Genomic DNA, 26,495 nt, shown 5'->3' on the forward strand with positions numbered 1-26,495 from the left:
TGACAAGGACTAGGACTCAGATCCTCAAAAGAACTAAAGAATCATGTGATTATAGTATTATGTTAACATTGATTATGTAACACATTTCAAAGCATCCCTCCCAGCCCATAAAAGTTACAGTACTTCTCTCAAAGAGGCTAATCAGAAAGCCTGAAAGAATAAGCAAGCCATACGCAATGTCATTTGAAGGTTGTCAGGGGCTGGCAGACAAGTGTTACTTAATCACTAACAGTAGTTTTTCAGCTGATACCCCATCAGTATTACTGTTTTATACCTGTTCTTCCCCCCCTCAAAAGTTGCTATAAGGGAAATTTGTCCTTACACAGGCTTCTGGTGGTGTATCTTCCTTGGAGGTGATACTTTCTGAAGGTTTACGAACAGCAAGTGGGTGCCGGACACTTCTCTGCGGAAGGCCTAGAGGACAACTAAGAGGAAACAATATTTCATGAAACATTTATAAAAGTAGTGTCTCTGTTCCAGAGACTTATTTCAGTCAGCACTTCAAGTTCACCACTTAAGCTTTGATATGGAAGGTGCTGCTTATCTGCCCACTGACTGCAAAAGCTACTTACCAGTAACAGAGAAAAATCTTTTTAAGGGCGGCATATAGGAAAGATTTAGGATGAATATTAAGGCAATCTTTCCAGATGATGATAGCTATGAGATTAATGGAGTCTCCTAAAGGAAAATGTATAAGACAAGCCAAAAGACAGACAATAAGGAACAACACAGAAAGTAATCTTGCTAACAGAAAGGAGAGTAGGTAAAGTGTAAGACTAGTCCATAAGATTTCCACACTCTCCAATATATAGTTCCAATGATTCTACCTGACATTTTGGCTTATCGAAGCAGAGGATTCATCAAATATGGAAAAAGGCACAGTAGGTCTCTGTGAGGGAAGATAACCTTCACCTAGAAAAGAAAACAAGAGACTTTATGGTATGGACAGTTTTTCAAAGACCCAGTAGTTCTCAGGACCCACTCAAGATCTTACAAAAAGAACCAGTCCTAGCAGGATGCTTTTTAACTTTATAGTATTGTATTTAAGCACAATAGTAGCTCAGTAGAGCTTAAATGACACTTGGTTTTGCTGTGTTGAAGAGTGATACTTTTATTCTCTGAGATCTGTCAGACTACCCAATCTGTCTGGAGTATTCTTTATAGCTTATACCCTTTTTTTCTAAGCTTGATCTTGTCTTTCTGTTGTCAACCTCACCATCCAAAAAACACATTTTTTTCCAAGTCTCTTGGCATGCAGCTAACAGCTACATTATCTCTACTAGTTAGGTATAACCATAGGTTAAAAATAAAAAAGAAAAATGTATTTAGTCTACATACTCCACAACAATGAAAATAAAATAGATAGTATTCTACACTTGGAATGCTATAGAAACTTTTTTTCTTTCCAAATTATTCCAGCTCCTTCAAAAGCCTTTCTACACTGGTATTGCTCTCTATGACAATATGAAATTCTAGAATGTGCACAGGAAAAGGGGGAAGGCCCCTCAACTGTTAAAAAAGTGATTCAACTTGAAAGACACTTTAAATAATCACAGCTCTCTGAACATACACCACTGAGATTGTTAAGCTCTTGAACATGGCCAGAACCTTTTATAATTAGCATGTTCTGATCTTCATTCTTCTAAGGCATGGTTTTCTCTTGATATTAAATTGAAGGAAATATTGTATAATCTTCTCCCCAAACTTTATCAGTTTAAAGAGTACTTACTGTCAGAGCAAGGTGGTTTGTGCTGTTGGTTATCTTCCACCAGCTGGGAACTGCTGTGAATAAGATACAGGTACATTTTATATTTCGCTCTCTCACACCTTTCTCAACCCCTAGCAAACTTTAAAAAAAAGTTGTGTCACCTAATACATCAACATTAACCTCCTCAGAAGAATTCTGCTCAGAAGTTGATATACTAGGAGAGCATGGTTCTCTACATGGAGACCCCCCTTACCTCCCCCCACAAAACCCCCAGCCCAAGAGCTTGTGAAAAGACTAAGCAGGTTTACCTGCAGAAGGAAACAAATTAAAAAAAAAAAAAAAGAAAAAGAGAGAGAGGCTAACAAAGAGCCTCTTTCACCTTTTACTGCCTGATCAAAAATATCGCTTCACTACCTTTGTACATGAGGCAGTTCCTTCACAGGCACTGTTTCACTGGAGAAAGATACGTCTTGCTCTTTAAGAGGTGCTGAAGCTCCCATCAAACCAGGTTCCATTCTCATGGGCTCCTTTTCTTCTGTTAGCTGTGGCCATCAAGGAGGAAAAAAAAAAAAAAAAAAAAAATGAGATTGTGATGGAATAACAAACCATGCTACCAACTTCCATAAAGTGCACTTAACAACCTTGTCCAAAATTAAAGCCAGACAGAACTGATTTAAATCACTCATTTCAATCATGATTTAAAAACAATTTTAAATAGCTTTATTTATACATTTTTGTTATTTCCCTAGGTAAAATGTCATTATCATTGGTTAGTATGTTTTTTTATTTTATTTGAAAAAGACATTTTTTATATTGGTCTAGGATCAGTAGTTCTCAACTTTGTTGGACTGGAGGCACTTCTCAAAAAGTGCCAGCTCTTAGCTTTCACTTATTTCTTGGCTACAGAAAAATAACTGAGCAACTCTTCTGTTCCAAAGAATTCAGGAAAACTACAACAGGTCACAATGCTTGTGACACTATGGATTCCTATCTGAAATCTCTGAATGTAATCTTGTGAATTGCGTGTAGTTATCTGCACACTGAACCGTACTCAGCATCCCACAGCACCTTTAAAAGAATCTCAAAGACACTCCAGAGTGCCATAAAATCATGGTTGAAAAAAAAATTACTTGTTCAGATTCTTAGTTTCTGTTAAACAATAAATTGCTTAAAGGCATAGGGGCAAGAATTCTTCTGGGTGATATCTTTTGGAGCAACTGAAAGGTTAGGATAGACAGAGACAAGCTTCCAGGTATCACAGTACCCTTTCCTCATGTGTATGAATGAATATTGAACATGTTGAATTTTAGTGTATCCTTGAAGGAATCTTTTACTAGACAATTAGTTTTTTTTTTCCATGTTTGTGTTGTGTCCGCTGGATGGAAATTAGAATTCTGTTTAAAACAAACTACTTCTCGGCATTTCAGTTAGTTAAAAGTTATCATACTCTTACATACATTTAAAATAGGAAAAAGCATATTTTCTCCTAAAACGGTTACAACAGAAGTTATACTTAAAGCATAACGAGCTATGCCATATTAATAAAGCTAGATAAAAAAATTAAAGATGTCCTCCACTTTCTGATTTTAAAAAGCAGGTCTTAAGCAAATACTTTTAACTTAAGGAGGGATCATTTATTCAGTATATTTTATTTCAATACTTTGGTAGAAACGTAAGCCTTACATTACCTGCTCGTGTGCACTCTGCTGCTGATTGTCTCGTGTATCCCTCAGCATCCTCTCTAGCTCTTTAATCTTCTTCTGCATCTCTTCCTTCTTCTGTGCTATGGCCCAAAATTCCTCTAAAGGGGGAAGGGAGTGGGGGTATGATAAGGTATGATATACAACAGAGTAGCTTATAGCTAAGCTGAAAATATCTGTTAAAGCCACAGGAAGACACCAGATCCTCTGGTTCATAAGTCCCTTACCCATCATTCTAGGCTATTAACAAAACACAATGAAGAATCAGTCAGTATAAGAAGGTATATTTGCCAAGTACATCTTAATTTCTGATGGTTCTGGATTAACCCTTGAAACAAAAAGATCAGATTTCTTCTTTCAAATCATTTTGGGATTGTCAGCCAGTAAGACTGACCCAATAAAACTGTGTAGCAGTGACATATACCACCCCATAATCTTTGGGACACTATGTAAGTTTTCTTTATACATTTGGATTCTCTCTGCTGCTCATATTCTACATTGAGCATAAACAAATGTTCAGCTACAGTGTGGCCAGCTGTTTTGCTCTTTCTAGTATCTCACTGTGGATAAAATAAATGTACCAAGTAAACAGCAACAAAAACTGCCACACTATGAAATGGTCTAAACCAGGGATCAGCAATCTATGGTTCACAGGTGAGAATGCAGCTCACAGAGCCACTGGATTAAACCCATGGAACTGGAGCTTCAGTGGTGTTTGGCAGCGAGGACTTTGCTCATGTAGTGCCACACCACACCATGGCTAGGTGACAAAGAGCTTTATTGTGCCATGCTGCTGCTAAAAAGGCATGGAGAAGCAACAGTGGCGACAGCTAGGTCCTAGCACTGACCCACCATGGAGCCCGCCATTCTGGCCCACCATCACAAAACATTGAGCACCACTAGTTTAGACCAACAGTCAGCAATCTCTGCCCCAGGGGGCTCTCCACAGGTCCACTAATTTGGCAGCAGGGGAGCAGAAGCAGCATTAATTGCTTCCAGAGCCATGGTAAGTGCTCTCCCACTGCCAGATTTCCAGACCTGAAGGGGGATGGATACCCATGTTCTGCATGACATGGCCCTACATTCTGGATCATGCTGGTGTAGAGTCACTCTGTGGCTTGTTTTGGCACACAGAATTGCACCTGTGGACTAACTTTGCACTGGATCCAGCCTGTAGAATGGCCCTGCACCACTCATCTAGCCCAAAGGGCCAGAGAAGGTGAGCACAACTGGTCCAAACTAAACAGTTTTGTCAGCAAACCTTCACTTCTGCCAATAAACGAAGTGGATTCACATTTAAACACCTTCCCAGGCAGCAGAATCCTATACTCTACTGGTAGAGCTACTCTGCCTCTGGCAAGAAAGGTAAGGCTTCTGCAGTGATTCAACAGCTGACTGAACGTGACCAATCAGTGATTCTCAACAAGGGTGCCTTAAGATCCTTTCAAGGGTGCCAGGGGGACACGCACAATATTAGAACTGTTAGGTTTGCAAACATGATTCACAAGATAAGCTATAGAAATTCAGAGTTGTGGTCTTTATGAGCTCTTTGCAACAGAAAAACTGCTCTATTATTTTTCTGTAGGTAAAAAAAGAGTGAAAACCAAGAGCTGGCATTTTCTGAGGGGTGCCTTAAGTCTATCCAGGGATGGCTTTAATCTTAAAAAAAGAGTTGAGAACCACTGGTATACATACACACACTCATACCTTCAATCACCTACTGAGGGCCAATCAGCACCTGGTACCTTCCCAGGGTGCACTTTGCCCTCTAACACAGGGGTGGGCAAAAAGCAGCCTGCCAGGCCATTCTATCCGGCCCGCGGGGGTCCTAAAAATTTAGAAAATTAATATTTATCTGCCCCTGGCTGCCTGTCATGCAACTCCCGATGGCTTGCCAAAACTCAGTAAGTGACCCTCTGCCTGAAATAATTGCCCGCCCCTGCTCTAACAGCACAACTACCAACTGAAGCCACCACACTCGTGGATGCAGATTTGCATGCGTTCTAGCAGCTGTTGTTTGCCACCAGAGGAACGTAAGAACAGACACAGCCTATGTGAAATCCAGAAGTGTATTTTTCCCTGACTCAATCTGAGGAAGCTGGAGATCATATTTTGATGCATACCTTCCCTTCTCTTTTTTGCTTTCTTCCTGTAGATTTCAGCTCGGATTTCTTCCAAAGAGAACTCTTCCACTCCAGCATAAACTTTCTCTTTACAGTACATAACTACTTCTTTCTTATCCTCAGTGTCCTGTTGATGGTTTTGCACTCGCTGTAGTGGATCCTCCTCCTTACCAGGTTTACGGACACTTAAAACACAATTTATGCTGGGCTCAATTTTGCAGGGTGTACTAAGAAAATAAATAGAGAGTTAATATTTGCTGCATAGCCTCCAAAGAAGCAAGCACAGATGAAGAACAGAGATAATATCAGGTCACTGTATGAAGGATCTAAGTTCAGAACAATATGGGCAATATGATAAGAAAAACAAGCAACAGAGAAAAAACTGAACGAAATCACAGAAAGAGAAATCTAGCTATATATAATGATGCTCCTAGGAAGTAGTAATAACACATGTGCCAATAAAGGTAGTCATATGTAAATAATATACATGCTACTTTACATGGGTTGCACATCCTAGAGTGGAAAATTGTATCTTTAGATCCAATAACCTGTATGCAAGCATTTGCCATCAGTCACTACCCCTAACATATATATCAAATTGTGTTAACTGACCAACAAGCACAAGCCTTGAACTATTGCAGAGCTTATTAGATAAGGACATATACCTTCATATTAAAAGAAGAACATACAATACATGTCAGGAGGAAGAGCAAAAAAACAGATGGCTTGTCTTATAGTTTTGTTTTAAAGGTGTCTTAAATTTAAAATACCTGTCTTAAATTATGGTATACTTTTGGATACAGCTAAAGTTTCACATTTAATAGATGAAACTGTCAGAGGAAATCTGAGTTGTGCACAAGCTCTTAAAGCTTGTTTTCTTCCCTTCTGACTAAGCCTAGAATATAATTTCCATCTTAAAAGGAGATTTTCTATAGCAACATAGTTATGCTGGCCATAGCTACTGCCCAGCCAGTTTCCTTTTCTTCCTACAAAAAGAAAAGGAAGAAAAGAAAAAAAGAGAGACTTTCAAAATTTATTTTTAAATAGCATTTTCCATGCTATATGAAGCAATGGAACATCACTGTCTCTTGGGATTTATAGGCATTTTTATCAAGAACTGCATACAAGCAGGAAGCAAATTTCAAGGAAAACAACAATAGTTCTCCATATTTAAGTGATATGGTTGTCATGGAAACCTCGACAGTCTATTTCAGAACAAAATCCTATATACAGTCAGTCTCAAGAAGTCCAGAGATAGCAAAAAACAGCTACAAACCTGAATACGACGCCCATAGTCCAAAGGTTCTTTTGCAGCACATGCAGACACCTGAGGTAGCTTTGAGGTAGCTAGCAGGACTGTGCAAAGCTTCGGACCCTGATTCGATTCAGCAGACATTTGGCCTGATTCAGTGGTCAAACCTCCAAATCTGAATCAAATCAGAGGGCCCTTTAATCTCTCTGGATCAAATTGGAACCCTCCGAATCAATTTGAAGAGATTCAGACACAGACACAGCTTTATATGTTTTTTTCTACATACCTCTAGGTAGCTGTAGCTCATGAGTGCTGCAAAGCATTTCCGGTCCACTTCTGGGTCTACTGGGGAGTGCGTTGGGGGGCCCCTCCACGGCTGATCGCCAAGCTGGGGAGAAGCCCCCCCCCCAGAGCACTCTTGGGAGACCCAGAAATACTTCTGGTTCACTTTCAGGTTCACCGCCGAGCGCATGGAGGGCCCCCCGTACTCTTGTGGGATGCTCCGTGTGCCCCAGCATCACAGTGGTCACAAGCCACATCTGCTATCTCAAGGTATGTAGAAAAAACTTAAAAGCTGTGTCGGTCCGAATCACTGATCGTCTGAATCAACATTGAATCTTCAGATTCGGATTCATCCAAATAGAATCAGGGACAGCGATATGAATCAACGAATCAAATCACTGTCCCCGATTCAGGCCGAATCCGAATCGAACTGGGCCCGCTTTGCACACCTCTAGTAGCTAGCTCAGATATAGATGTCTGTACAGCTACACTTAGCCCTTTTTCAATAAGCAACCTGAGCAGGGCTGAGCAACTTGAACAAGAGCCTCTGCTGCCATGGCTAAACTGACTGTCAGTATCAAAACTAATAATTTTAAGCTTAGCTCAGGTCTGTCTACAGTAGGAGGTTCCAAATATATGCCCCACAGGCCAGATTCAGACCATGGAGCCCTATAATCTGGCCTATGAGTCTTGGACTGCCCCTGCATGCCACATCCAGCCCATGCACTGAACTGGCTCCTCATGCTGTACCCAGCACCACAGATGCTGCACACAGCACAGGAAGCTATCATGGGGCGTGCACTGCAGGACATGCATGGACAGCCTGAGGCCCAACCTGGTTCACCCTGGAGTCAGCATGCATGGTCAGTCCAGCATGGGTGCCACATACAGCCTGTGCCTCAGACCCTCTGTGCTGCCAGGTCCAGCCCACATACCACATGCAATGCAACCCTCAGAGAGGGGCCTGTGTGTGCTGCATGCAGCATGTAGGGCTGGACTGGCCATGCACACTGAATGTGACAGGGAGCCAGTAAAGGGCACATGGCTCTATGTAGCCATGCAGCCAGATGAGTTTCACATCCCTAGTCTACAAGAGTTGCAATCCCGCTTTCAGCATAATTGCAGAAGGCAGTTTTGAGGCTTTCAAAGCAGTTGTATCCTTCTTCCTACCCTGCCAGCTCCCATCTAACAAATGTGGAGAGACTGAAACTCACATGACTTGCTGCTGGGCAGACTCCTCTACATATGGGGTAAAAGCAGGCAGTACACAAGGCACTTCTACACCAGAGTTCATGTTACTTCGAGGGCACTAAGGGAGAAGAAATCATGTGTTAACAGCTTAAAGATTCCTAGATTCTCAAGCCTGATTTAGTCTTCAGAACTTTTTCTGCCCAACCCTTATGACAACAACCCATCTACAGCCCTTAGAAACCCTTTTCTCCAAAAAAGCCGTATTTATGCAAAATTTGTTTCATTTTGGAATGCAAGCCACCTATACATCTCTAAGTGGCCATTAGCAACTGGAAAAGTAGTCACATATCCTTTCCCCATGTCCTCCAAGAAATGTACGTATCCTTGCTAATTGGACATGCTGAAGATATCTAACTCCTGTTTTGTTTCCAAATGATACCAACAAACCTTTATATTCTCCTATTTTCATCTAAAATTGCCTGTTACATGGCACTATACTCTCCTTTCCTTGCTAAGAGCCTCCAGATCATTCTTCCACCTCACACACCATTCTGATATCACAAAAGCCCTTAAACAAAGCCAAATGATCCTGGGGACAAATAACAAGATAGGACACGGTGGTTTCTTGTCCTCACATCTGCTCCCTACCTGCTTGTTCAAAGTTTCCCTTAACTCCACCACATAATACCTTTGTCTGAAAACTACTGGCAAACCTTTCCCATTAACTTTCACCTTATATCCTTAAACATTTCATTCTGACTGTAGTAGAGACACCACTTGCTTCTGTGCATCTCAAAATACAATGCAATATGTAGGCACAAAGAGCTTCAAGTAATAAGATTTGTTTGTTTATAAGCAAGACAAATATAAAAACATATGTTAACAAAAAATAATAAATCAATGCTCTATATCAGGGGGTGTCAACCGGAGGTACTAGGAAAGGGGCTAGGGGGTATGCACGGGTAGGCGGGGACAGAGCACCGCTACCCACCACCCTGTACTGCTGCCTCCCATACCAAGCCACCAGATCCAGGAATTCAGAAGAAAGGCAAGTGGGGACATAGAGGCTACCCCAGAATTCAGAATTTCAAGGTCCTGTTGGAGACAGCCTTTGGTAGATGGAGGGCAAGCTATGGCTGTGCTGACAAAGTGCCGCTCATGCCACCTCCATCAGTGGGTCTGGATCTGGCTTAAGCAGGGCGAATTTGATAAGAAAGCTAACAAAAAAGTGACTGAGATAGTATAATGACTGCATTCTCTTCTTGAAACCAGACAAGAGCAGAAGTGACAAAAGTTATCAAATAAGCAAACTTTTCAGTTCTTCATTCCTTTCAACTTAATTAAACCAAAAGTTCTATGAATTATTCCAATCTTTTAACCAAGTTCCTTTTTCTATCTGCTGTCAATCTCTTTTCCTGGGTTCCCAAAAAGTTCACAGGGGTTTTTTTCCTTCTCAGTTACTGATTTGTAACCTTCAGGCTTAACTACTTTTACACTAATAAAAGTGTAAAAGCTCCTCACTCAGTGCACTCAGCTCCTCCCATCTTCCTGTACATGCTCTCCATTTGCCCTGATCAAAGGAATGTGACAAAGGAAGTCTAAGTGCCTACAAAGACCAAATGAACTTCATTTCAGCTTTCTTCAGTCAACATCAGAGATTAAACTGCATCTTTTGGGTAAGAAGCACTTCATCTTTAACTCAACTCTCCTTTTTGCAACCGTTTTCTGTAATCTTGGAGTCAGCTGTTATACCCTTATTTCATCTATTAGCAAACTTCCATATAGTGCTGGAACAAACTAGTGCCTAAACAATTTCCCATCAATTATTTATTAAGTCTACATTTTAACTCATTAGTCTACTTTCAAGCTTGACTTACAATAGTTCATGCCTTTAGGAGTTCTCTAGATATCAAACCTGCTGAATGTTGCTGCCTACCCTTTCATGAATTTAAAAACAGTGCAGCCCAACACCTTTCATTCCACAGGTTGTATAAGGTCAATTTCACTTTAACTAATCAATCTTTTTGCTTGGTTTTCATAATGCAACAATCAACATACAATTTCACCCCTATTCTTGGGCCACCAACTCTTTACCTCTCATGCTCCTTGTATAATGGAGTCAGGAACGGAGTAAAAGAGGCTTGCCACCCTAGTTAGCATGAATTAGAACTCTGCAGAAAGCTGCTAAATTCCAATAATTCATTATGACAAGAGAAGCTTAGTTAACCCCAATGGAGTTAAAAGAGTCTGAGAGCAATCTAGACTGAATGATTTTTAAGGAAATTCTAGGAATAAGTTTTCTTGTGAAGTTTGGTTAGGTTGAAGCTTGCATTTCATTATTGTCAAATTATATCTGCTTGAATATGCAACTTTTACACAAGAATTGGGATGCAAGGTGCTAAGCGGGGGAACTGATGTTTCTTCATTGGAATAGAAGCATGTAAACATTGTGCTCTAATGGCTGCCTCTTCTCTCTGGTCCTAGCAAGCAGAAGGTGTATAAACCCTTTCATAGCTACTGTAGTCATTGACTGAGCACTGTAGCTCATCCCTGAAACAGCAACTGAGCTGGCTCAGAGCAAGTCTGTTGCATGCAGGCTGTAGTGTCTTGTTGACGCATGTGGTGTGGAAAACAACTTATGATGTACAGGATCTTATATAAAGAACTATTTACAATAAAGAACAGTCTTGCTACTGCCCTTGCAAGAGTATAGGGCAGAGGCGGGCAATTATTTTGGGCGGAGGCCCGTTTGCTGAGTTTTGGCAAGCCATCAAGGGCTGCATGACAGGGAGCCAGGGGCAGATAAATATTAATCTTCTAAATTTTTTAGGGGCCCCACAGGTCAGACAGAATGGCCTGGAGGGCCGCATTCAGCCTGTGGGCCGCATTTTGCCTACTCCTGGTATGTTGCCATCTTGCCATACCAGAAAGTTCCTGCTGCCTTACCCAGACTGCCTCCTGTGATACACACTTCCAGGACACACTGTGTTTCCAGGAGGACTTAATCTTGTCACAGTCAGCCACGACTAAAAAAAATTTTTTTTCTACATTGCACCTTCTGGAGGGGGAAAAGAAAAAAAGATGCGCACCTTATTTGGGGGTGTGAGATACACAAAAAAATATGGAAAATATGAAAATTCAAACAATGAATCTTCAATGAAGGAAAAATAATGACCTTTAATAGCATGCATACATAGGTTTTGTATCAGAGATTGAGGAAGTCACCTATTCATATAGCCTCATCCTCTCTCAAGCGAACAAATCTTGACATTTCTTACCCGGCCTGAATTCCAAGGTCCTGCTCTCAGTTCATTTTCTTTAGCCCTTGCTGCTGGAAGTGCTGCCCATGGCTGAGGGGTAAGTATAGGAAACTCAGTTCCAGAGGCTGAAGCTGTATTTTCATCAAACACAGCAAAATTTGGACCATTTGACATTTGTTGAGAGCTCTGATTCAGGATGCTATGGCCTCGGTTTGAGACTAGAAGTAGCAAGAAAATAAGTTGGATATAAACACTCAAATGCAGATGTCAGTTTTTTGCACATTTTTGCAACATAAAACACCACTTTTCAAGGAACAGGACGACTGCCCAGCTCACCTTACCTTTAAGAGCATCTCCTATGCGACTTATTGGGGCTTTCATTGTCTTTTTCCCCTTGCCTTTCAGCTCTGCCAGCGAACTTCTTTGAGGTTCAGCAAGGCCTGGAAGACTGAATTCCTCTTCATCATTACCCTCCTCCTCAAGTCCCTGAATGATATGCCGAGAGACACGGGCCTGAAACTGCCTAAAGAAATGCAGATACCAGTGTGAACTCCACTGTATATGACACCCATTTAGAACTGTGAAAAACAAACTCGCTTTTCTGCCCATTAGGGAGTCATGCTTACCTGTGATGGGACTGTAGTTTATCCAGAGGATCAGCCTTCCGCTGTATTCCCTCCTGGAATATTAAATCTGCTTTCTTGTAATTTCCTCTTGCCTCAAGTTCTTCTGCCCATGTGACGTAGAATAATGCCAATGATGTGCCAATTTCCTGGCTGTGCAGATAACTATACAGATCCAAGGGTTCACTGCAGCAGTTTCCCTGCAATAGTCCAAATTTTAAGTTTTAGGTCTCACTGTACCAAACTCAAAGGAAAAACTTCTGGGCTAGTTCCCACTAGTTGATACTCTTGTAAGGCTTCCACTGATAAGAAGGCAAGTTTCAAAAGAGTAGTTTCAAGGGCAGAACTTAGTGCTAAATCATATTAAATGTATAGACGATATAGAAAATAATTCAGTAGTGAACAGTTAAATACTAGGAGAGAAACATCTATTTTTGCTTGGACTTGCTATATTTGATACTGTTAAAACCACTCACTTAATTCCAACCGACAAACTTATCAATGGGTATTTTGCTTTAATCATTTTCTTTATGAGAATTTGAGGGCAGATGTCCTGTAAATCCTCAGGGAAAAAAAAAAATAAATCACAAGGCTTGACCTTGTCAATAGCCAGAAATGTTGGGAGGCTGGAAAAAGAACAGAAACTACTGGAAACCAGAGCAAAACCATTGAATGTGCATTCTATAGCTGCAACTTTAAATCACTCACAGCCTAGATGGAATTCACATCAGCGACTTTAAGACCAGCATTACTAACCTCAAGCCATCTAGATGCAGTGCCCTCAACAAATGTACCATCTAAAAACAGAACAATGCAAATGCACATTTTGCTAAGTCTCACATTTTTAAATTTGTTTTAAATAAATTATGAAGAGAAGGGACACTTTCTTTTGTCCCAACAAATCACGTCTTTCCACAAGCCTGCTTTCCTTCCAGTAAAAATCAAAATTAAAATTCACAATGCAGGATTCTCACCTCATCTTGACTACAGAGGTTTGGAACAATTTCAGGATCAATTTCTTATTTTCCAGTTGAAGTACCACAGAAATCAGTCTTAAGGACAGCAGAAAGGATATGAACTTTATAAAGTGTTTATGTGATACTAGCAAGAAAACCACCTATTATGCAGGACGTTTATATTCTTAAAGATAGTGTCCCTCCTGACAAATAATACAGAAGAAGGAGCTAGGCAAATATAATGTTCTGTGAAATACTAAAACATCAAAGGAAGTACTCTCACTTGGTAAAGCTATATAGAGTGGAAAATGAGTCAGAGAGAGGCTGCTGGGCCACTATTGCAAATGATCCAACTGTGTCTTTTAAACAAACAAAAACCAAGCAAAAATAAAACCCTGCATTTAAGTGTTACATCCACTATTTTACAAGTAATATTTAAAATAAGTGCAAGTGAAAGATTATTAGAAAAGCAACCCTGGAAGAGTAAAAGGAACCCCCCCCCCGATTCCCATTTTCTTTGTGTATAGCGAGTTCTGCTGTTAGTTTTTTCTCTGTGTGTGGGCCTATCCTGCAGCAACAAGTGAGAGAAGAATACTGTAAAAATAAATAAATAAAAAGATAAAGCTCAAAGTTATACTGAATCACAGGGCCTCAAACTATAAGAATAAAGTACCTCAAATTTCTTTAACACGTTTCAACTCAGATTTGTTTTTATGAACAGAGCAGGAGGAGGTTTAAGTGACGAAGTGAAAACCAAGAAAACTGAAGAAAGATGTGGTTTTACTTTGTTAAATGCATACTTCTGAAAAAGGTTGCATAGATATTTAGGTGTAATGATCCTGGAAACCATCTGAGAATTCTACCCATATTGAATAGTAGAACTGGGTCAGTCAGAAAATAATACCTCCTACATATTTTCCTCAGCCAAATATTTTTGAAAAAAAAGTATTCAACTTGCACAGAAAGTTTATACATCATCACTGACAACAAAGCTATTGATCAACATAGTCTTCTTCTCAGAATCAGCAGCATAGACTGCTTAGGGAAGTTGCGGACTCTTCATCACTTAGAAGTGTTCAAGAAGAGGTTGAACAGCCACTGGTCAGGGATGATCTAAGCATAACTATGTCTATGTCCTACCATGGGTACTTCCCATGCTTCTGAGCTTTGCTGGTTGTCTGCTCCCATCCCACATTTCTACTACGTCAGGGTGTTTTTAAGCTTTTTTAGAGGCATTAGGTATTGACTACAAGCCACGGTTGTAGACTTTGACTGGGGTGTGACAATGTTCCTGCTGAAAGCAAAGCCGGAGGTTCCTGGCTAAAAGGTCTTGCCCCTCCACTCAGCATCAGACTGATCCCACATATTTGGGGTCAGGAACTAATTTTACCCCATGGTCAGATTGGTAGGGACTGTGATGGCTTTTGTCTTTCTCTGTAGTGGAAGGGTAGGGCACTCTACCCGGAACCTCTTGAGAGTATACTGGCAACACTTTACAGAAGTAGGACATTGGCTACTGTGGTTCTCATTTTACCTGTGGCAGGTTAGAGTGTTAGGTCTATGTTGTGTCAGGGTTGACAATAGTCTTACGCAGAGTTTCGATTATGGTTACAAGGGTGGTTTGGATAGGGATGATACTGCCTCAGGCAGGGGCTTGGACTAGATGACCTCTGGAGCCCTCCCAGCCCTACTTCTCTGTAATTCTATGATTCAGTCAGTGGCCTTTTTCCACTGATAAACAAGGACACTGTACAAGAATCAGTCACAGTAATATCTAATTTTTATCTTTTAAGCAAGCCATAGATATGAAGGATGTCCTCTTGTTGACTTCTTGACTAATGGGACAAAAATTCAGAGGTTGATATCAAGACCCTAAAGAAAATGAAACACTGTATGAAGAAAGCCATCCTGAAAAAAAAATACCATGCAGAGGCAGCACTTCAGACAACCTGCCTACACATGAGCTTGTACACCAGAGGTAATCTCATTGCTTGGATGCACAGTGCTTTCCCATCTTCCACATAGCCCAGAGAATGGAGGACAGACTACGAGGACAAGAACTTCTATATTGTTAACTAGTGAAAAAAAGACCTCTGATGGGGAAGGAAACTATTCTGAAACACAGTTTTGTGTTCAGCAAAGATGTACTAATTGTGTACGCAAGTTTAATATTTTTTTTCCCCAATATTGAGGGGGAAAAAAAGGAGGTACTGCTTTGACTCACCCTTGTAAAACCTGTATTGTGAAATGCAGTCACATACATGCTCAACTGATGTGAACGAGCTATCCCTAAGATAGCAATGTACCAAGAAAAGCAAGTCAGTTATGTCTGAAGTGGCATCCAAAAGCCTCAGAAAATGCACTCCAACCCATGCCTCTAAAAATCTGAGGGACACTCACAAATTTCAGCCAAAGACTGAGGTAGCGAAGATCTTGGTAGTATCTATGTTGCTCATGAAGTGCCTTCACAGCTCTCTCCAGCACTGCTGAAAGGTTACTTTCCTTTCCACCTTGAGGGAATGTCTGTTCTGTCCATTTGATATATCTAGAGACAGAATAATAGGACTTCAATTTATGTACAATATAAGGACAGCTGAGGAAAAAAGTGAGATTTATGAAAAATCATGGATTTCAATAGCAATAAGCACTTGTTTAGTAAACCTTGCCCTCAGTGGGTTTTCTGTTAACAAAAATAAAATTATTGTATTCTCCTTTCATTAACACACCTCAGTAGAATTCTCTACATATGTCAGTGACAAGAGATTGAACTATCCCATTCTACTGAAAGTAAAGGAAGCCTACCGGTCCCAAACATCCAGTGGATCATCTCCAGAGTAAAAGCGGATTTCAGATTCAAATTCCCTAGAAGAAATATCACAACACATAAATATCACTGTATATAGACAGCACATTAGAAATCAATATCCTTGGACCCACCCTCATATTACTACTTCTCCAATGAAAGAAATATTTAAATACTGAAAGGCTGTTTCAGCGTCTCGAATGATACTTAATATTAAAAAGTTCTCTTGCATTTCTGTGCCAAAGAAATGGTTCAAGAATCCAGTTTTGCATCTTTTGATATTGAACCAAACTGAACAGGTTCTAATAAGGAAGAAAACAAATTTCCCACTTTAACATTAAGCATGAACAAGAAGAGATGCATGAGGCAGACACAGACTGAGCTAAATAAAGGAGAAAAGATCCCAGGCTGTGAACCAAGAGTGAAGAGGTATTGTCAAGAGCCAGCACAAGAACAGCTTTTTAATACATTTCCATAAATCACTATCCTGAGGGATACAGTTCCACTTGACGGGATCCTTCTTGCATTCTGGTGCGCTACTAACATTCTGGTGCATTACTATAATGAAGACAGGGTTGTTGGTTGTAGCCGTGTTGGTCTAAGGACATAGGCAGGCAAGGGTCTTTGGGCAGATACGATATCTTTCATTAAACCAACTAAATAGTTGGGAAAAAGTTATGTGCAAGCTTTCAGGCTCAAACACCCTTCTTCAGACAACGGGAGACTCTGCTGATGTTATGAGTTCTCCAAGCTAGAAAAGAAGCTAAAGTAAACAAGAAGTCTGAAGATGCAAGTGAGTAGAAGTTTGGAAGACAAAGCGTAGAGATGTAGGGGGGAGGAAAGAGTGCGTAGGAAAGCCAGTGGTCAGCTAACAGGCAGATTACCTGGCATGTCAGATATCAAGCAGGTTGTAATGTGTCATAAATCCTATGTCTATATCAAATCCATGATTTTTTGTATCCAGCAGATTTATGAAATGAGGTTCATAAGCTTGTCTATGAAAGGTGTTTTATAAGTTGGCTTTGAGGATTAGAACTGAGAGATCAGAGAGGGAGTGACTGCCTTGTGAGAAGTGGGCACCCACAGGTTATTGGATATTTTTGTCTTTGAGCACACACTGAATATCCATCACTCTCAAAAGGGCTTTCACTCAACAAGGACACTCTTCCAGAGAGAGAATGCATTTTTGAAAGAGCCACCCAGATACCAGGTGAAGAATTGCTGAAGTACAAAAAAAAAATCCCCACAAACTGCCAGAGAAAATTGAGGACTTTTTACCTTCTTTATAGATAGAAAATTAACTTAATTTTTGCACATTTATTTTTCTACCTATGGGGACTTTTTATCACCTTTAATTTTCCCTGAGCCTGAGGAAGGGCACATGTGCCCGTAAGCTTGCAGAAAAAGATCATTTTTTGCAATTTCTTAGTTGGTCTAATAAAAGGTATATTCTTTGAAGCAAGAGCTCTAGAGTTTGCATTTCTTTTGGTCTCAGACAAACACAGCTACCAAACATATCCCCCGTGCAAGGCACACAGCTGTTGACAGACCCAGCACAGGTAGTGGCCTCAGCAAATTTTAGGGAAAGGTAGATGAGAAGTGGTTAACACTCACTGCTTTTGCTGCTGAATGGCTGTGTGGCTGGAAGCATCCTGCTGAGCCAAAGCTTCTTGCAGGGTGGACATGACCCGCCCCTGTCTCAGGGGCTGCACGTTCTCTTTACTCAGCTCCCATTCATTCCCATCATGAGACATTGCCATAGATGACTACTGTGCCTTCAGCAAAACAGTGAGAAAGGAAATGTGATCTAGCAGTTAGAGCAGCGGTCTTCAACCCCTTCAGCCTGCAGGCACCCTCCATAATTTTTCCAGTGAACTAGAATCTGGCTGGTGCCTGGCACAGGTAGTCGGGGCAAGACCTCACCCCTCGATGCCCTGTTTCTTCCTGTATGCCCCCTCCTTGACCCTGAGGGAACAAGCTGCTTCTCCACCAACTCACACGGGCACCCACACTCCACCACCCATGTGCACCCACAGCCCTGGGAGCATGTGGGGTGAAGCGGGCTGAACAAGCCCCACGCCCGCAAGGGCCTCTGCACATCCGCCGGCTCCAGCTGGCAGGGCACTGGGTCCCCTCCACCACCTCCACCCGCGGGCGCTGGGGCGGCCGGCCCCGGGGACCACGCGCCGGGCCTTCCCGCGGGATCCTTCCCACGGGCCCGCGCGCCGCACTCCACGCCACGCCGCGGTTACCACAGCAGAATCCGTGCGTCTCCCGGGAGCCTAGTCCAGCCCGGCGCCTTCCGCTTCAAACTCCAACCGCCGCGGCCCCCGATTGGTCTGGGCCGCCGCCACTGGCGCCTCCGATTGTTCCCCCCCCGGCAGCCCCCGCGCGCGGCGCCTAGTGCATGTCGGGAGTGGTAGTTCTCCTCGGCCCCGCGCGGGGCTGGCGGCCGTTGCTGCGGGGCTCGCGCTGCTGCGCCCGCCTCGCCATGGCCCGAGGGGCGCGGTGTCCGCCCTGTGCGGCCGCGCGGGGAGCGCAGCGCAGCGCTGGCGCCCGTCGGCTCCTGCACCTCCACGGCGCCGCTCCCCTCCTGCTGCGAGGCGCGATGCTGGGTCCCGCCCTGCGCGGAGGAGGCCCCCGCTGGAGCCCCCGGTAAATCCCGGCGCCCCTCGCGCGGGGCAGAAGCAACTCCTGAGGCCGCGCGGGCTTGGCGGTGGCGGCGGCCGCCATGTGCCCGGCGGCGCGGGGGACTGGGTACCTTGGCTGGGCTGGGCTGGGCTGGGCCGGGGCGGGGAGAGAAGAGAAGCAGTTGCAGCCTCGGCTCCATCCCCGAGAGCTCGTGTTTGCCGTTCCGGCGGGGCGGGCGGCTGCAGAAGGAATCTTCCAGCCAGAGACGCTTACCTGACTAGAGGTGCCTGGGGCCTGTGAAGGAACAAGACCCGTCACCAAAAAAAAGAGTCCTGCTTTCTTTTTTAAAGGTGCTCCAGACTTGCCTGCTTACCTTCCTCTCTGTTTCAAACCGTTTAAGAGCCTTCTCCCTAGCTTGCTCTGCAGCCATAAGGGGTATCCAAACCCCAAGCCTGCAGGCTTGGGCCTGTGCATAGGAGACCCGCCAAAGAATTTGGAAGTATCTGAAAGCCCAGGCAGAGGTGGAGGATGCTTGCCCATGGCAGTGCCACATATGGTTTTTGAATGATTCACAAGGATTTGGAATTGATTTGGCTGATTTGACTTGGGACACGAACAATTTTCCATTAATAAAAAAGTTTAAGAGACATGGGGTGCATCTAAGTGGCACAGCACAAGGTTGCCTAGAGATGCCAAATAAAGGTAGTTAGCGGAGGATGGACACGGGAGCCCTCTGCCTGCTCTTGGCAGGTACCTTGTTTGCAACTAGCTCAGGTATCTGCACAGCACCGCATTTTGCCATGGAGGCATGAGGCAGGGCAGAGTTGCATTACGTTAACTAAATCAAGGACGCGTAAGCTTTTGTAAGCAATAGCTCACTTCATCAGATGCTATTGAAGGGACCAATTCAGATATGGGAGTCCGATCCTAGCATGCAGCGTTCAGTCTGATCAATGGACTGACCCTGTACCACTCATCTGGCCTGCAAGGCCAAAAGGTTGAGCAGTACTGGATGTAGACCATGTTTGACAGAAGGCAGGCTAGATACAGAATCGCAGTGGAAAAATGGCACCTGTATAGACTGACTACATGAGATGCAGATGTATATAGACAGATATACCATGCTTAACACAATCCAGTCCATAGTTGATTTCTTATTCTTCAATATCTTGTTCAAGTCAGTTTTCAAAGCTTCAGTGTTTAAGAACAGCTACTCTGTGGTCAGCGGTGGGATAACCAGGGAAGCTGAAGTGTTCTGCCGCAAGCTTGTGTGTTTTTCTGGAATTGATGTCAAATCTATGTTCATTCATTCTTTCTTTTTGCACAGAGGTGACTTGGTCTACCCATTGTATGCAACTGTGTGTAAGCAGGTGATGGCATCTATGCCATTGGTAGAGGAACTGGTGAACGAACCTCTGATGTTATTTGGTCTGATGATGATGGGGCTGTGCTAATGAGGTGGTATTACAGCTGGCATCTGGGTCCAGATAGATTATTCTTTGGGAAGCTTCAGTTATGTAATTTACACCAGTGTTGTGTTGTGTGTCCACAGTTATCCCAGCGGCACTCATCTGCAGAGTGCAGGCAGGCTCTTGCATGCTTGCTTGCCACCTAGTGCCAAGACTCTATTATATCTACTGCAGCAGCTACCCCATGATTCATAAGTGATCCTCTGTCAACTTCTGATCCAGGTATCCTTTACATTAGTGTACAGAATTGATGTAAATTATGCCTGAGTTAACATCCTCTATGTCCAGCCCTTAAGATGTGATAAATCCTCAGTAAAAATAATAGTAAGGCTTAGAACCATACCTCTTTAATGAGGTACGGTTTTACTTATAGCATGCTCTAGTGAAAGAAAAATCTAAGCAGATTTCCCTGGTTTGAAACCCAGTGTTAAGCAGCTTTTTGTACAATGGTACAGCACATCCTGCACCAGTATCTTGCCTTTTGCCTAGTCATTTACACTAGTGCGGTGTTGTTACTAAGTGGGTGTTTTGTAAAATGCTACCATTCAGTTAAAAGCATTTTCCAGCAGTTGGTGTTCACTCTATCACAGGTGGTTTAAACAGTCTAGAGCTCTGTATACCATAGGCTGGTCTATAGGGCTTCTGATACTAACTACAGTGGCAGAGCCCTAGTGGCAAAACTTCTAAGAAGATGCAACATATCCTTGAAGGAGTTTTTCTGCTGCTAGTTCTACCAACTCTGCAAATGGCAGAACTTTATAATGTAGGCTAAGCATATGATGAAGGGCCTCTCACCTGCCATGGTCCCATCTCTTCACTATTGTACCAGTTCCTGGTCCTACTAAACTGAAGAAAGAGTTGATCCCCCTCTTCTTTTTGGGAAGTAGGGATAGCAGCTTGGGGCTTCCTTCCATTTTGCTCTTCTTTGGTAGTATCAGGGGTGTCACTTAATAGTTACCCCAGCTTCTCCTGCCACAAACAGTTTGACAGTGGTGTTGGCAAGCTCCCAAGATCTTAGAGATGACACTCCATTGGTAGGCAAGGTTTTTTGTGGGGAGATGTGATATCTTTTATTAGACCAACTAAATAGATGGAAAAAAGTAGTCTGTGAGCTTTTGGGCACAAACACTTTTCCTCAGGCATAGGGAGACTTTGTTGTTATGTGTTCTCCAAGATAGAAAAGAAACTAATTTACAACACGCATGTCTGTGAAAATGCAAATGAGTGGAAGTTTGGAAGGCAATGGGTAGAGATAGAAGGGGAGAGGAGGAAAGGGGGGGAAGTGTGTGAAGGAATGTAAGTGATCAGCTGGAGACAGCTTACCTGGCCTATCAGGTGTCAGGTGGGTTGTAATGTATTATAAATCCAATGTCAATATTATATCCATGATTTTCTGTATCCGGTAGATTTATGAAGAGAAGTTCGTAGACCTGTCTGCGAAAGGTGTTTTGTAAATTCCCTTTAAGATTTACAACTGAGAAATTAGAGAGGGAGTAATGATTGTGTTGTGAGAAGTGGCACTCCACTGGTATGCGTGGGGCAGTTTACACTTCTCACAGCTATTCTTTCAGTCTCTACCAGCTCTGGCAGTTATCCCTGCGCTGGTTGCACTCAGGTTATTTTCAGGCTTTGTCTTTGTAGTGTACCAGGAATGGAACCAGAGATGCACCAATACATCAGTCCCATATTGGATTGGCACCAATATAGGGAAATATCGGCAATCGGCTTTTTTTTGCCTAATGTGGCTCATAAATGCCCCATGCACGTACACAGCTGCAGCGTGCATGCGGCCAGGAGCACGCCCAGCGGCTTGGAGAGAAACATTGGCTGGTAAGTCTGTTGTGGAGAAAAGGAGGGGATAGATTCATAGATGTTAGGGTCGGAAGGGACCTCAATAGATCATCGAGTCCGACCCCCTGCATAGGCAGGAAAGTGTGCTGGGTTCAGATGACCCCAGCCAGATGCCTATCTAACCTCCTCTTGAAGACCCCCAGGGTAGGGGAGAGCACTACCTCCCTTGGGAGCCCATTCCAGATTTTGGCCACTCTAACCGTGAAAAAGTTCTTCCTAATGTCCAGTCTAAATCTGCTCTCTGCTAGCTTGTGGTCATTATTTCTTGTAACCCCCGGGGGCGCCTTGGTGAGTAGAGCCTCACCAGTTCCCTTCTGCACCCCCATGATGAATTTATAGGCAGCCACAAGGTCGTCTCTCAACCTTCTTTTGCAGAGGCTGAAGAGGTCCAGGTGCCCTAGTCTCTCCTCATAGGGCTTGTCCTGCAAGCCCTTAACCATACGAGTGGCCCTTCTCTGGACCCTCTCCAGGTTATCCACATTCCTCTTGAAGCGTGGCATCCAAAACTGGATGCAGTATTCCAACTGCGGTCTGACCAGTGCCTAATAGAGGGGAAGTATCACCTCCTTGGTTCTGTTTGTCATGGATGATAAAGCACAGTTCTGTCTATCTGCTGATGCGTAATAAAGTACAGTTAGCTTTGCTGATGACTTTTGTCACACTGACGACTCATGTTCATCTTGGAGTCCGCTAGGACTCCAAGATCCCTTTCTGCTTCTGTGCTGCCGAGCAGGTCATTTCCTAGGCAGTAGGTGTGCTGGACATTTTTCCTCCCTGGGTGCAGCACTTTGCATTTCTCCTTGTTAAATTGCATTCTATTGTTTTCTGCCCATTTGTCCAACCTGTCCAGGTCTGCCTGTAGTTGTTCCCTGCCCTCCAGTATGTCTACTTCTCCCCACAGTTTTGTATCATCCGCAAACTTGGACAGAGTGTACACTTCACTCCCTCGTCCAAGTCAGTGATGAAGACACTGAAGAGTATCGCTCCAAGGACCGATCCCTGCGGGACCCCACTGCCCACGTCCTTCCAGGGCGATACTAACCCATCCACCACTACTCTCTGGGTACGACCGTCTAGCCAATTTGCCACCCACCAGATTGTGTAATCATCCAAGTCACAACCTCTTATTTTGTTCACCAGTATGGAGTGGGATACTGTAACGAAGGCCTTCCTGAAGTCTAAGTAAATGATATCTACCCCTACTCCTGCGTCCAGGTGTTTTGTAACCTGGTCATGAAAAGAAACTAAATTAGTCAGGCATGATCTACCTGCTACGAACCTGTGCTGGTTTTCCCTCAGCATAATTTTTCCTGCTGGGCTCTCACATATATGAGCCTTAATAATCTTTTCAAAGACTTTACCAAGGATGGAGGTGAGACTGACTGGCCTGTAGTTGCTTGGATCCTCCTTCCTCCTCTTCTTGAAAATAGGGACCACATTGGTCCTTTTCCAGTCCTCCGGGACCTGGCCTGTGCGCCACGAGTGCTCAAATAGTCTTGCCAGTGGCTGTGCAATGACATCAGCCAGTGCCTTCAGTACCCTCAGATGGAGCTCATCTGGGCCTGCTGACTTAAACGCATCCAGTCCTTCCAAGTGACTCTGCACTATCTCAGGGTCAACACTTGGTGGTCTGTGGGATGTGGGGGAGGGGGCAGATAGAGGCCCCCGTGGGGTGGGAGGGAGTGAGTGGGGCTGGGATAGGCACTGCTCAGCCGGGGTGGGGCATAAGACTAAGCCATGAGTGGCTCGTCCAGGGGGGGAGGCAGCTCCTGCTGCTGTGTACACTCATGGGGGGCATGTGCCCGCAGATGTGTGAGGCAGGGTGGGCTGCCACTGTGGGTTGGGGCCGGGGCAGCGCTGGGGTCTTCCTGACGGGGGGGGGGGGGGGGGGGCTTGGCTGGGTTGTGCTTGGAGTAGGCAGTGGCGACGCTAGGAGAGGGGCTATGGGGGGGGGGGCTATGGCAAATTTTGGGGTGGCTGCAGTCATTCCCCCCCTCCCCCCCATAGTCCCACTCCCAACGCTGCTGCCACCCACCCCAAGCACAACCCAGCCCCCCTGGGAAGAGCCCGGCACTGCCCCAGCCCCCAACAGCAGCCTTTCCTTCCCCATGCACAGATCTGGGGTCACATGCTCCTCATGCCTTCCTGGGGTGCCTGTAGCAACGGGAGCCACCACCCCCCTGTATCAACCAGACGAGCTGCTCATGGCTCCGTCCCACACCCCAGCCTGCCCCGGCTGAGCAATGCCCCAGCCCCACGCCCTCCCTCACCACAGTGGCCTTGATCTGCCCCCCAACCCTTCCCCAACAACAGAGTTACCAGCCCAAGGCTGGTCTCCAAGCTGCCCAACTGCATATTAGAATCGGACTGGTATTGCCCAATATGGCTCCTTAAAAATCGGCCGTCTGTATTGGCCCAAAAAATCTCAATAGATGCACTCCTATTAGGAGTGGACTTTTTAAAAATGAAAACCAAGATTCTGGTAAAACTGCATGACTTCAGGAGCCAGAACCTCAAGCATGTATCTGTAGTACCGGGGCTGTCAACCTTTTAACACTCTGAATTCCTGTTTGCTATCTATGAGTTTATGTTGTTAATCATGTTTACATGCCAAACAGACAGTGCTAACATTGTGTGGCATCCCACAACACCCTTGAAAGGATTGCAAGACACCCCAGGGTGTCATGGCACCCTGGCTGAGAATCACTGCTGTAATGCCTGTGCCTTTTTTCCAATGGATTTTACAGATGAAATGGAAAGTATTGAGTTGTGCAGCTGCACTGTAATAGATAAAAGGGGATAAAACAACTTTAATGTAGGTAGGCCCTTAATTTAATATTTCTTCTGAATTTATCAGATTTCCTTTATTCTTAATCTCTTGTTCCTAGCTGTGTTTCTCATTGTTTTAGTTCAGCAACTAGATTAAGATAGAGAGAGGTAGTTAGCAGTGTTAATCTGAAGTAAAGCAAAATTTAAAGGTGCCACCTGTGCTGCCTTCTAGATTAAAATAGGAATGATTACAAAGTTATCTCTGGCCACTAGATGATGCTGCGATACAGCTTTTCTTTTGCATAGATTTGTTATGGTTTTGAGAGGAGAGAGATTGTTTAGAATACGCAATTTTTACCACTAAAAATTCAAATTGTTTGTATCAGATCAGCAGTAGCTTCCATATAAAAGTGCTGTTTACTAGGATGCTATGAACTTCCAAAGAGAATATTAAACAGCATATGCCTGATGCTTATAAACTTAGAGGCAAGATGTGTAGAACAGTTCTATTAATAGGACTTTTCAGCTTGTTATTCCAATTACTTTAATAGTGTACCATCCCTGGTATAGGGGCAGATTTTGTGGGCTCTTTGTATACCAGCTACATGCTAAAGTAAATCACATGCATGAACTCAAACACAAATTACAGGAATAGTACTTGGCAGATATTAGAAGTTCCTCTTGGATTTGATGACCAGAATGAAGCAGATAATATGCAAAAGAAGGTGCAGGTACATTTTTCTTCTGACTTTGAGAGGTGCTAAATGTTAGGGATATGATGAATTTCATTTATATTCAAATCCAGCCTTTCAGAAGATATTTGGAATCATCCATACAGCAATTTCCTAAAGTTTTGATTTCAGATAATATCAGTGTAAATTTAAAGCTATTGCATGTTGGCATAAACTTTTGTTACATAAACTGCTAAAAAGGTATAAGAGGCAAGGATTTTTATTACATCTTTTACTATATAGTTTGGAGAGCTGCTGAACAAGTTTCCAGCATCAAGTGCCCTTCCTCAGGTCTAAGAGGAGCAGACAGACTGAGCTAAATAAAAGAGAAAAGATTCCAGGCTGTGAACCAGGAGTGAAGAGGTATTGTCAAGAGCCATCATAAGACAAAAGTGTAGTAGAATAGGCAATTTAGTTAGTGGCAGAGACCATTCAAGAAGGGAATGAGTAGTTATTACCTGTGAAGTGCAGGGAGATTAGAAATCGTATTTGTTAAGTTGTAACGAGCCATAAAGCCACTGTCTGTATCAAGTCTGGGCAATTTGTTGTCCACTGGGGTTACGAATTTCTATTTCCAGACCTGCCTTCTGTAGGTGTTCTGAAAATTCTGTTTGAACACAAGGATTGTAAAGTCAGATGGGGACTGGTTGTTTTGTGGCAAATGTAATAATGTGTTAAAATACATATTTAAAAACATGAAAGTAGGGAGTACTTAAAAAGTCAGGAAATGTATGATTGTTACCATGCACAAGGCATTTGTCACCTTGGGCAAATGTGCTGGGCGGGGGCCTCGTGTATCAGTGACCCTGTGCTGAAAAATGGCGGCAGGGGTGCTCTAATTAATGCTTGTTGAACAAGCTTTAGTTAAAGAGCTCCCGCCACAATTTTTCAGCATGAGAACGCTGGTACACATGATGCTGGAGTCTGCTGGAGTATAATTTTTTACCACGCTCCAGTAGACTCAATTCTGCTCTAACACACAGTGCATTTGGCGAAGCCTCGCTGAATGTCTATAGGCACCCCTTCTTTTTAATGTACTCTTCATAGGGCTGCCTTTCCTTTGGTAGTCCCTTTCAGTTGGGTCCGAAGGTGACTGACAAGGCTGATTTGAGATTGACAAATTCTGCTGCAACTTGGGCAAGTGTT

The 26,495-nt window shown here is 43.4% G+C and overlaps 2 protein-coding genes across 5 annotated transcripts in view; one reads left to right on the top strand and one right to left on the bottom strand.

The window, feature by feature from the left end:
- The window catches only part of BUB1B (BUB1 mitotic checkpoint serine/threonine kinase B), a 45,077-nt gene extending 26,833 nt beyond the window's left edge, over window positions 1-18,244 (bottom strand). Inside the window, exons 1-14 of one of the 3 annotated variants that reach the window (XM_019496541.2) lie at window positions 18,151-18,244; window positions 17,513-17,673; window positions 15,898-15,957; window positions 15,496-15,640; window positions 12,143-12,339; window positions 11,858-12,039; window positions 11,535-11,734; window positions 8,280-8,374; window positions 5,532-5,758; window positions 3,397-3,509; window positions 2,123-2,250; window positions 1,730-1,779; window positions 828-912; window positions 323-425 (exon numbers count right to left, since the gene is read on the bottom strand). In XM_019496541.2, the coding sequence (XP_019352086.1) occupies window positions 323-425; window positions 828-912; window positions 1,730-1,779; window positions 2,123-2,250; window positions 3,397-3,509; window positions 5,532-5,758; window positions 8,280-8,374; window positions 11,535-11,734; window positions 11,858-12,039; window positions 12,143-12,339; window positions 15,496-15,640; window positions 15,898-15,957; window positions 17,513-17,658 (1,731 nt within the window). In that variant the 5' untranslated portion in view covers window positions 17,659-17,673; window positions 18,151-18,244. Of the gene's footprint in view, window positions 1-322; window positions 426-827; window positions 913-1,729; window positions 1,783-2,122; window positions 2,251-3,396; window positions 3,510-5,531; window positions 5,759-8,279; window positions 8,375-11,534; window positions 11,735-11,857; window positions 12,040-12,142; window positions 12,340-15,495; window positions 15,641-15,897; window positions 15,958-17,512; window positions 17,674-17,896; window positions 17,921-18,150 lie in introns of those variants that run through there. The other 2 variants (XM_006260687.4, XM_059722999.1) reach the window with 2 other exon arrangements.
- Window positions 18,245-18,464: 220 nt separating this feature from the next.
- The window catches only part of BMF (Bcl2 modifying factor), a 73,599-nt gene continuing 65,568 nt past the window's right edge, over window positions 18,465-26,495 (top strand). Inside the window, exon 1 of one of the 2 annotated variants that reach the window (XM_019496542.2) lies at window positions 18,465-18,553. The gene's annotated coding sequence lies outside the window, so the exon portion shown is untranslated. Of the gene's footprint in view, window positions 18,554-18,693; window positions 18,880-26,495 lie in introns of those variants that run through there. The other variant, XM_059723001.1, reaches the window with a different exon arrangement.

Source organism: Alligator mississippiensis, chromosome 2, assembly GCF_030867095.1.
Source record: "Alligator mississippiensis isolate rAllMis1 chromosome 2, rAllMis1, whole genome shotgun sequence".
Lineage (NCBI taxonomy): Eukaryota > Metazoa > Chordata > Crocodylia > Alligatoridae > Alligator > Alligator mississippiensis.